The following is a 12,101-nucleotide window of genomic DNA, read 5'->3' on the forward strand; positions in this document are numbered from 1 at the left end:
TATCTGCCCATCCATCTGTCCATCCATCCATTCAGTAAAATGAGCAAGTTAGTGTGAGCAGTGTTTTATTTTGTATCTGAATGGAACTCAATTTGAGATTGTGCAAGATACCGTTGACCATCATCATTTTTTGATGAAATGCTCAGATAATATTTTATAATTGGTCATTACTGTTCTGCCACCAATACTTCATTTGATGCTAAATCATATATATATATACTTGAGAAGGGCAAGCATATTCATAATTTTAGATAAGGACTATCAACTTGAGGGTTCAGTTGAAAAAAATATCTCTGGTCTTGAGCTCCAAGGGGCTAGGCTCCAAGATGAAATGAAACTGCCAGGCATAAAGTAACTCTTTGACTGTGGTATATCAGCTTACTCTGTAGAACACAGGCCTTCTGGGGATCCTGCTTTCTGTGGAAGCCGAAGGTTTGTTACCATGTACACTAGATCCTAGTACCGAGACTTATCCTGGTTGAGTTGAACTCAGTTCTTAAGATTATTTTCCCAGTTATGCATTTGTGTCCTATGTCATCTGTTCCATTCAGATTCTGTGACTAAAATTTTGTATCATTTCTCACCTGTCTTTGAGAGGTGTTGTGTTATGTTTACTAGCGTCTGTTATTGGACATGATCCTGAGCCAGTTCCATCCACCTCGCATCTTCAACTTCCTTGAGATCCATCTTACTAATTGAATATGGAAGCAGAAACAAATTTTGAACACTGCTAAGTGTCATAGTCCAATCAAGTCACCTCCTGACTCTGACCTATTGCCTTAAGATGTGTCTTTTCAAATATATTTAATATACATTTGCAGGGGCAGAAAGAGAGGCAGTTCTCCCACCCCTCTGATTTCTGGAAAACAGAATTTAGAGTAAAAAAAAATGAAATTACCAACTACTGATACAAAAAACTTTACCTAGTTTTAAAAGTGTGTTTTTGTTCAATCCTAAGTAGGACACAGGATAATTTAACAAATTAAAAAAAAAATTGGCCTAGATGTACCCGGGGAGCTTAAAATTATCGCCAGGAATTGCCGGGAAATTCTGTATGTCGGTGACAAAGTTGCCTTCGTTGCCGACTGGTTACAGTTCGTCGTTTGTATAGTAGATGGCTCTGCTAGCTGCACGTGACCGTTACGTTGTAGTCATGGCCGGTCATGGCGGGAGCTGCATGTTTGCAGGACGCGGGAGGGCCCCGTCAGACCGGTAAGTTCGTGTGGACGGCCGGTGAGCTTAACTGAAGGGCAGGCGGTTGTGTTCGAGGGGTCGCTGAGACAACGAGATTTCCAGCATCTTGCAATGCACGAGTGAAACCATACTATACCGCGTAAATTGTGGTAGCTGGCATTGTGGCTTGGAGGGACTGGGTTCTGTCCTCAGCATTTATAAATCTCTATTTATATTTTACGTTATTGCGTAAAATAATCAACGTGCCATTAGTGTAATGTGCCAAGTTAGTGTGTGAAATACGTAAGTAGTGGAATCAACACATATCAGATACGATTCAAGCCATATGAAACAGAGGAGTGGAATCTCTTTATCTTTTCAGATTTTCAATCAGAGCTGCAACGAAGGGAAGCCATTTATTCTATAAAATGTTATTTGTACCTCCGTCATTGTTTTATCGATTCCTCTCCATTCATTTTTGTATGTTACATTTTGTTATAGAGCAGTAAATTAAATGCTAGTTGTAAAGGCAAGCATGCTAAAGTTCTTGAGTCTGTGCTATTTCTGTGTCGAGTTCCAATGACAAGAAGAGGAGAGATATATACACCGGCCGGCTGTGTTGCCACAGCATCTTCGCATTGGAGCGAGTGTTAACAGAGTAATTGACATTCCCCCATGAGGTTCTATGAACTCAGGTATAATAGGCCCGCGTTTTGTGTTGGTTTACCCCGTAGATCGTTGTAGCGTCGTCATTTTCGTGTACATAGTTGTTGAATGGAATCATACCACGTGTGCTGGCGTAATAAGTGTGATACAAGTTGGAATTATAAGGAAACGGAGAACATTAGAAGTGAATCATAGCGGCGTTTGACTGGAACTGAGTGATGTGTGTCATTCCAGTTTGAACTACAGTGTGCACTACATCTTTGTGTTGTTGCTATGCCGTCCAAGAAGCAGTACAATCTTGTTCAAAACGATGATTATGATACACGGATACCACTGCACTCAGAGGAGGCCTTCCAGCATGGAATCACCTTCCAGGCAAAGGTAGGATCACCAAAATTTTGGTAATATGTAGTCACAGCCGGAGGGGGGGGGGATTATCAGAATTGAACAAAGAAGAAAATGTACCAAATATTTGCAAATAAAATGAAAAGTATAAGTAAAGTTATGATTGAATTCCATGAAGTACAGCATCGACCATCGCTGTGACTCACAGCAAGATTCCAATCAATCTAAAAATTGTATTATTTGTAACAAAACATGTTTAAATGCTAGTGTTGCCAGTAGCACGAATGGGGGGAGAATGGTGCAGATAGGATTTTCGTGGGGAAAGCTATAAGGAAAGAGATCACTAAGAAGACTAGACGTAGATGGGTGAATAATATTAAAATGGATCTTAGAGAGGTAGGATGGGGTGGTATGGACTGGATTGTTGTGGCTCAGGATCGAGACCAGTGGAGGCCTGTTGTGAATACGGTAATGAACCTTCGGACCCCGTGAAATGTTGGGAAATTCTTGAGTAGCTGCTCAACTATCGAATTGTTAGGAAAGGCTTAGCTCTGTGAAGTTAGTGTTTTAACACTTACAAGAAAATACATGCGCAAAATACATGTGAAACATTTCCTTTGAAGTGTTGGTGCCCTCCGATGATGGTCGCCATTGGCCGAAATATGTAACGGTTCCATTTTATTACCACAGACATGGCTGCGTCTGTTGGAAATCAATCGTAATTCTATTTATTTGCTGCACGAGTAGGTTGCAAGTGCTGAGGACAATGCCCGTCATAAGAACGAAGCGTTTTTAAGTTTGAGCTGCGTGTCAGTGTAATCCATAAGTTATTTATTATTATTTATCATATACAGTCAGTCAGTCAGTCACAACACATTTAGGCTGATCGTCTACATGTTTCGACATATACATTGTCATCTTCAGGGTTATATGTTTCTCTTACAGAGTTTACCTTTATGTTACAAACCTTGAGCTAATGTTTAGTTTATAACATAAAAACACGCACCCATGAAGATGACATTTTATATGTCGAAACATGTAGGGTAAACAGACAACCTCAGGTAAAGGTAAGGTAAATTGTCCCTGTGCTTAGCCAATCAAGTACTACACCATGAAGGCGTATGGGGGAGTGGATGTAGAGATCTGCGTTTTCTTGACCTCTGCACCAAGTTAGAGGTGAGTGGTTAGCTCCACGTCCAGGCCGCTTAACCCCCGGGGAAAGAGCCCCCAGTACCCTTTGGATAGGAGGTTGGGTGGACCCCAGAGCCGGTCTGAACGACCTGAAGAAGAGAAAATTGTTGCCCTACCGCTACTCGAACTCCGACATCTCGGGCGTCCCGCCCGTAGCTATACCGACTGAGCTGTCCCGGCTCCAAACAGTCAACCTAAATGTTTTGTAATTGTCAGTGTGTGATAAATGACAATAAATAGAATGAAAAATATTTAAAATAACTTATTCCTCTGTCATGTGTACTCTGTGTCGATCAGTAAAATCATAATTTTCTGGCTGCCCCATCGGTTGAGTAGGGGCTTCACCCTTTTCGAAACACGCCGGCGAACCCCATGGATATAGTACAATTTCCCGATTTGTAACTTAAAGGAGATGACGAGATTTTGGACACAATGCACACGCAGTACAAGTTCTGTTTCGATTTTTCGTAAAGGTCCATGTCGCTAGTAGACAGTTGTGATGGAAAGCTGCTCTTTCTGGTGTGTAGCGCCCCCTTAGTTAGGCCTTACGTTACCGGTGTTATAAAGGAACCCCCTGCCACCATCTTCAGGGCAGAATATTTTTTTCTCTGAATTTGGAAGCGGCACATAGTTCCAAAATGTTAGTAATTTCTATCAGAATGCATGACGTCACATTCGATATGACATATTCGCAGCTCTGATAGCCCCAAGCCCCACATCTGTATTTGACATTCACGACGTTTCGAGACGACACTGTACTCCCATCTGTGAGTTACTGGTTGTCATTAGACCTAATAAACATAACCGTTTTTATTTATTTGTACTTAATCAAATCAAGGAAGATGAGATGGGCAGGGAAAGTTGCACGAATGGGGGGGGTAGAGGAATGCATATAGGATATTGGTAGGAAAGAGACCACTAGGAAGACCAAGACGTAGGTGGTTGGATAATATTAAACTGGATGTTAGATAGGGACCGCCTCTGTGGTCTAGTGATCAGAGTTCCTGGCTACAGATCCAGAAGTCCCGGATTCGATTCCCGGCGCTACCAGATTTTCTGAGAAGTAGTGGATCTGAAACGGGGCCCACTTAGCCTCATGAGGATAATTGAGGGGCCCTTTCAAGGAAATAGCGGTCTAGAAAACCGAGATTAACGGCCGTGGGGATCCGTTGCGTTGTCCACGTGACACCGTCTATCCGCTAAAGTTGGCACTAACTTCGCCGACAAGCGGCGGTCGCTCGGTCGGTATAGTTCGCTTGCGGAGTTTGTTTGTTTGTTAGAGAGGTAGAGGTAGGATGGAGTGGTATTGACTGGATTGATCTGGCTGAGGATAGCGACCAGTGGAGGGCTCTTGGAAACACAATAAGGAGCTGGGGAGCCCTTGAGTAGCCGCGCAGCTGGTGGCTTTTCAAGAAGTCAGTAGTTAGGTTGACGACGATGTCACTTGGGCCATGAGCTTGGAGTGACTGCATGATAAGTGCGTAATGAATACGAAACGCTGCTGAGGAAAACGACCGTAATTGTATTTAAGGTACCGTGCATCAGTTGTCCGGTCAGAGGAAAACCCGGAAAACCGCAGTAATAATAGTCTGTCTTACGGCAGAAATCTGAATCCGGGACCCATGAATACGAAGTCGGTTATTGTTGTCCGATTTTAACCAAAATTGGCACGTGTCAACAAACTTTAGCGTAATTCTCCAGTATCAGATTTAATGAAATACAATTCAGTGGTTATAAAGCGGTTACATGCCGACTGTCAGACATGACGCAAATAAACAGGCCGAGTTTACAAGTTTCCGTTGCAGACCCGCATACAACTCTTAAAAGATAAAGTTGTCCCTCTGCTCAACGAATTAAGCACTACGCCATGAAGGCGCAAAGGGGAGTGGATGTATGGATCCACATTTTCTTAACCTCGGCACTTTTTGGAGGTGAGTGGTCTGCTTCATGCCCCAGCCGCTTTACACCCGGAGAAAGAGCCCCCGGTACCAATTGTATAGGAGGTTGGATGACCCCAGAGCCGGTCTGGATGATTTGGAAAAGTTTCTTGACCCCTCCGTCGTGCAGCCCCAAATCAGGCGCTATGCCGACTACCCTAGTACTCTATATAAAGCTATACTCCGTCCAGAACATCTCCCAGGGTGCGTTATGCTTTAAGTAGGCAGTCTTACAGAAGGGAAGCTCTGTGTATGCTCAGTAAGATGTCTCGTAAGGCCATTTTGCTTCACATTGCAGCCCAAAATGGGATCTAGTAACATTCCTATGACGATGTAGCGGTCACATGTTTTGGTCACAGTATAGGACAGCAGGGATGGTTCATTAAAGCGTAGTGCATAATTGTTATACTCACTGAACGTCATTGCCTGCGACTGTAAACAAACAGCCAAGTTACTACGGAGCCAGTGATATAATTGGCTGCATAAAGTCAGTATCTTAGCAACGGGGTGTGTGTTGGTAGCGCGGTCAGCGTCACCACTGACTCCTGACCTTTAAATGCCTTCCCGTCACGCTGGTTAATTCGTCGCTGTACAGACGGTATCAGCAGTCAGTGAGACCCCCATATGATTCCTGTGCTGGCCCAGGAATGCTGACATCCGGTTCGTAGAAACTCCGTGTGGGACAGACGGGGCCGTTTATGGGACAGTAAACATATTTCCTTTCGCGGCGTGTAGGTAAGTATGTCGGGGTGTGGATACCGAAATATGTTGAAAATAGAATACAGGCAAAGCTGTCCCTGTGCTTAAGCACAGCGCCACGAATACGTATGGGGGAGTGGAGGTATAGCACCACCTCGGCAGCTAGATGGAGTTGAGTGGTCAGCTTCACTCATCGGCCGCGTTATCCGCTCGGAAACAGCTCCCGGTACCCTTCGGATAGGAGGCTGTGTGGGCCCAGAGTCGGTGTGGAAGCTGTGGAGAAGAAAGAAATTTTGGCCCTGCCGGGATTGGAACCCCGGCTGTCCACTCCGTATCCCGTCGCTCTTCTGACAGCTATAGTAGGTGAATATGTCGTGTCGAGCGTATAGTTGAGAGGTAGACGTGAAGCACCACGCCATGAAGACGTAGGGACGTGGAGGTGTAGCTCCACCAATTTAGACGTGCGGCTCAATCTACAGTTTCGATGCAGATGTTCTGGTGAAGAGCAGGTTGTGAGATTTGAGGCTCCCACGTTAATGACTGTGAAGATTACGCTTATGGGGTGTGACGCCGTGTAGTTTGGTAGATAGCAACATTTCTGAGGAGCCTTTTGCCTCCATCTTCAGTGGAGAAGAGTGTAGAATAGCTCCCTATAGAGATCCCAATGAGACTTGAGGTCCTTAACGGCTGTGATTATGAATATTGCAGTTTCATGTTGATGTGACGTCGTGTAATGTGGTAATATCTACGAAATTACACGACCCCCACATCGCAGAATCTAGTAATCTTAAGCGCAGACCGGGATCAGAAACTTCCGTCTTCTCTTAGGCCCTCTACACCCCTCTAAGCCCCTCTGTTTTGAGTAGGATCTGTGAAGTTCTCCATGCACCACGCCATGAAGGCGTATGGGGGAATGGATGTACAGATCCACACTTTATTCACCTCGGCACTAGTTTGGGGTGAGTGGTTAGCTTCACGCCCCGTCTGCTTTACCCCCTCCCCCGGTACCCATTGGATTGGAGGCTGGGTGGGCCCCAGGGCAGGTCGGGGCGACGTTTAGAAGAAAAAATTCTTGACCCTACCGGGACTCGAAGTCTGACCTCTCGGTTGTCCAGCCTGTAGCCAGTCGCTATATCGACTGAGCTATCCCGGCTCAGAAGCAGGTCCTGTACAGATGTATAATCTCACCTACTTTGAATGGGTGCTGAACTCGGTCTCTGACATTGAGGGAAGAACATGGGTTGTGATGTCTGGGAGGCTTTGAAGGGAATATTTTTGCATAAGAGCGAGGAAGTAACAGACAGATGAAGAAAATTATATAATTGGAAGCTTCTTAACTTGCACTGTTCATCAAGTATTATGATAGGCGGGCAGTGTAGCACGTATGAGAGAGCTGACAGTAGCGGGCAAAATTTGTCAGAAAACAGGAAGAGATATCATGGGACATATGAGCATAGATGGATAATATTAAAATGGATATCTAAGAAATAATATTTGAGGGTGTGGATTGGATTCTTCTGGCTCGTAATGTTGGGTCATTGGCAGACCCTTTGTGGACATAGTAATGAACCTTCGGCTTCCGTGACAGGTAATCTTTTGAGGAGCTAAGCGACTGTCAGATTCACAAGAAGGATTTTGGCCCGTGAATGCAGATTTGTATATTTTAATATTTAATTTTTCGGGGGTAGGAGAAGGCAAGGCGACTTTAATTATTACCCTGTCATTTATGGTTGCTATGGCAACATGAAGTGGGGGGAGTTCAGTGTGTCAGTTGGTGCTGATGTAGAACGAGGTAACTGTATTTCGTTTCGAAGGACTCACGAAAGAATTACTTTTCCGTAAGAGGCTTAAATCTTGGATCACGGTCTAAAATTTGTCTTTTTCATTTTTTCTTTTTTTAATATTCGCTGTCTTTGCTGAGCGCACCATTTTTCTCTGTCCCGTTTCATTTCAGCTTCTGTAAGGCCCGCTCCAGTGATTCATTGTTCTGCGACAAGCACATTTCAGTTCCTTTCCCCCCCGAGGCTTTCTAACCGCGGCTGCACATGCGCAGATGCATGAAGCACTGACTGATACAGAAAATCGTGATATGATGGCCTTCGTCAGTGCACTTTTACAGCGTTCCTCAACCGCTTTGCCGCGATATTCAAACGCGGTTGTGTTTTATATTCTTTAGCCGCCTGATCTTCTTCTTCCATCAACCAAAACAAAATCGCCCGTTATTTCAGTGTTCCATCGCTTCAGTCACGTTTTTGCATTTATATGGAGGGGGGGACGAATGTTTTTTGATGTTACCGTGTTTCAGACGGGTGCGCACTGTAGCCTAATTGGTTCAAGGCATCATGCTACGATCCGGAAGGTCGCGGGTTCGATTCCCGATGTGATCCTTGGATTATTCAGTTTACCTACTCATTCCGGCCGTACTATGTCCCTGGAGTCGACTCGGCCTCTAACAGAAAAGAGTACAGTACAATCTCGGTAATCCGGCTCTGTGCTAGTCCGACACTTCCAGTAATCCGGCATTAGGCTCCAGACAGGCGCCCGCGACCTTGTGTATAGGCTTCTACAGGCAGCAGAGGTTGACTTATGTTCAGTCGAGTTTGACAAACTGATTCATTTAGACCCTCGCTAGTACACAGTGTTTCAGTTCTTCAGTAGTGCACTTTCCTGTACAGTGCTTCACATAGAGCGGTGGATTCACCGTGTGGTGAAGATGTCCATGGCAAACGTAAACATGAAACTTTACGTGCTAAAGTGGAAATAATTAAGAAATGTGATAAAGGTTGAAAACTTATTGATTTGGCTAAAGAGTATGGCGATGGACGTGCCACGATATACACGTACTTTCTTCCAAAAATCCGTCGTGTTCGGTAATCCGGCCTTACCTTGGTCCCATATCTGTCGGATTGCTAGGATTGTGCTGTACCAGAAATATTCCTGGGGGGTAAAGTGCGGCCGGCGCGTAAGGCTGACAACCTCACCGCCATCTGTGAGCAGATTGTCTAGAAGATGTAGGAGCCTCGACGTCTCACAACCCTATGGGCCTTCACGGCCTGTTACAGGGATGCCTTTACATTTTTTTTAACCTTTTTACTGTGTTTCAAACGAATCCTCGTTTAGTAATTTTAATTTTGATGGAACCTTATTTTGTTTTCTAACTAATTTGCAGTCTACTCTTTAAGCACGTAAGTTGAGCGGCCATCATTGCATTAGACATAAAACAACAAACAATGTTGACGAAATGAGATTGTTTACGGATGTATGGGAACCGGCATAGCGACTGGATACAGGCTGGACGGCCGGGGTTCGAGTACCCCACAGTGTCCAAACCGGCTTTGGCCTCCCAAGCCTCCTCTTCAGTGGGTACCGGTTAAACTTTCTCCAGGGTTAAAGCGACCGGGGCGTGAAGCTGACCATTTACCTCCATCTAATGCCGAGGTCAAGCATGGTGAAGCTATACCTCCATTCCTCCATACATCTTCATGCCGTGGTGCTTAGTTAAGTACGGGAACAACTTTACTTTTTACTCTTTACACATGCACACGCATTTAAAGTTACATCATCTGGGATATGACGCCGTATAATCCTGTAAAATTCAGCCGACGTCTGTGACAAGCAGCAGGAATAACTTTGTTACTGCGTGATGGTGTTTTTTTTTGGCTTATTCTCAAACCCTGTAAATGTAGGCGATGTGTTGCTCCGAAACGTCGATTAACTTTCGCCGGGCTACACAGCATTATCTCCCAGGAGACAGAACTGCTTATAACCACGGTTGTGATACACCTAAACCATTGGCCTGTAAAATAATTTCTGTTGCCGGGTTTGTTTACGGGGGCCTCTGTATATTCCCGTGTAACAAATGTACGTCGTCACGCTGATCGGAAGTTACCCGCAGAACTGAACCCCTGATACGAAGTCGGGCTGTAGCACAAGAAGTGTGACTTGAGGACCTGCTACAAGCTGCATTTGTTCTCGGAAACGCGTCCCAAACAAACCACGCCTGCGCTATTACTATTCTAAATATACCCGCCATCATAACCGGCCCGGAGTCTAATTATAGCACATAAAGCAAACACATGGGCCCGAAGTTTGTACTCAGTTTCGTCACGAGTTACTGTAATTCATAATACAATAAACCCTTGCTAATCCGGATTAATGAAGCAAAAGCTATTCCAAAAAGAAAAAAAAACTTAAATAAATGGAAAATGTAATAATATAGGTAGGTAAAAGGTAAAGCTATCCCCGTAACAGGTAGTGGAGGCCCATAGGGTTGTGAGACGTCGAGGCTCCCACATTTTCTAGACATTTGGCCCGCAAATGGCGGTGATGTCAGATTTAACGCACCGGCCGGCCGCCATTTACCTCCCCGGGAGATTCCTGGTACTCATTTCTGTTAGAGGCTGCGTCTAGGGCCATAGTACGGCTGGAAGGATTAGAGCAAACGAAAAATCCAGTGACCTCATTGGGAATCGAACCCGGTACCGTCCAGCTTGTAGCATAGTGCCTCAACCAACTACGCTACCGCGTGTCCCTGATAACATGGGGAGTGCTGATGAAAATAAGTAAAACAAAATCATTGCAATAAATTTCTTCCTCTGTCAGAAGCTGAAATCCAGGGTCTCCTTCATCCGGCTGAAGCCAATCTTGGGTATCTTCTTGCGTAGTTTCGGTCTCTCCAGCTGCCCTCAACACAGTCTGAAAGTCCTCTTGCTCCTAAGTCCCATGTATGTGTCTTTGAAAGTGAGTACTCACTTGTGAACGGGGGTACGCGGTAGCGTAGTTGGTTGAGGCACTATGCTGCAAGCCGGAAGGTCGCGGGTTCAAATCCCGATGAGGTCATTGGATTTTTTTCAGTTGACCTAATCCTTCCAGTCGCCCTGGGGTCGACTCAGCCTCTAACAGAAATGAGTACCAGGAATCTTCCTGGGGGTAAAGGGCGGCCGGCGGGTCGGGCTGACAACCTCACCGCCTTCTGTGAGCCGAATGTCTAGAAAATGTGAGAGTCTCATCGTCTCACAACCCTATGGGGCTCCACGGCCTGTTACAGGGATACCTTTACTTTATTTTTACTTTTTTTATTCAACTGTGAACTGAATTTTTCAATTTCCTATTTCGATTAGATTATCCGACATCCGAATTAACTGTAACCGGATTAGCGAAGGTTTCGGTACTTCGGATGCACGTGTATACTGTAATTTGTGCCAGTCTGTGTTCACCCAGACCCAGTACAAAATTGTGGATATAAATATGTTATAACTGTAATTCTCATACTCTCATTCATCACATAGACGACATCTAGTGTCACATTCTGGAATGAGTATCTATCTGAGCTTCGTTTGTTTTGTCCAATTATAGAGCTACAATTTACTGAGTTAATTGTTTGTTATTTCATGGCCTGACTGGTTATGAGAGATTACAAAGCCCCATTATAAAACCGTTCCATTGTGCCCCCTCTAAAACAGTGCATCCGGAAGAAGCCCGTAGCGGAGAGCATCAGTTTATACCGCCAAGGATTTATTTGCGTTTTCCACGAAATGTTAATTAATTTTTTTTGTTCAGGTGTTAGGCCGATACGCAGCAAGTATAGTTCATAATTCGCGTTTCGTATGATCTGACGGTTCTCCCTCGCTCCGTTATTCTTCTTTTTGCGGCTTTAATAACGATTTTCTTTTTTTTTCTGACTGCCTAAGAGAAATTGTGCATAGTATAATTACGCCCATTAGTGGCCTTCGTTTCCAGTTCAGCATTCCACTGACGGGACGCATCTGGAAAGCAATACGTTGTATAATATGTAAAATATTGATGTGTTTAGGGGCTATAAGTTTTGACTAAACATTTTTCTCTACACTGCTTATTGAAATGTGTGAAAAGGTAATGTTATCCCTGTAACAGGCCGTGGAGGCCGATAGGGTTGTGAGACTTCGAGGCTCCCGCATCTTCTAGGCAATCGGCTCACAGATGGCGGTGAGGTCAGCCTTACGAGCCGGCCACCCTTTACCCCCAGGAAGATTCCTGGCACTCATTTCTGTTAGGGACCGAGTCGACCCCAGGGCCATAGTGCGGCTTTGAAGGATTAGATCAGTTGAAAAA

The 12,101-nt window shown here is 44.8% G+C and overlaps 1 protein-coding gene across 3 annotated transcripts in view; it reads left to right on the forward strand.

The window, feature by feature from the left end:
• Nucleotides 1-1,180: 1,180 nt before the first annotated feature.
• Nucleotides 1,181-12,101, forward strand: part of LOC111861805 (carboxyl-terminal PDZ ligand of neuronal nitric oxide synthase protein) — a 164,870-nt gene continuing 153,949 nt past the window's right edge. The window contains exons 1-2 of one of the 3 annotated variants that reach the window (XM_023846675.2): nucleotides 1,183-1,476; nucleotides 1,908-2,220. In XM_023846675.2, coding sequence (XP_023702443.1) covers nucleotides 2,113-2,220 — 108 coding nt within the window. In that variant the 5' untranslated portion in view covers nucleotides 1,183-1,476; nucleotides 1,908-2,112. Of the gene's footprint in view, nucleotides 2,221-12,101 lie in introns of all 3 variants that reach the window. The other 2 variants (XM_023846677.2, XM_023846674.2) reach the window with 2 other exon arrangements.

Source organism: Cryptotermes secundus, unplaced genomic scaffold (assembly GCF_002891405.2).
Source record: "Cryptotermes secundus unplaced genomic scaffold, Csec_1.0 scaffold620, whole genome shotgun sequence".
In the NCBI taxonomy this organism is placed as follows: domain Eukaryota; kingdom Metazoa; phylum Arthropoda; class Insecta; order Blattodea; family Kalotermitidae; genus Cryptotermes; species Cryptotermes secundus.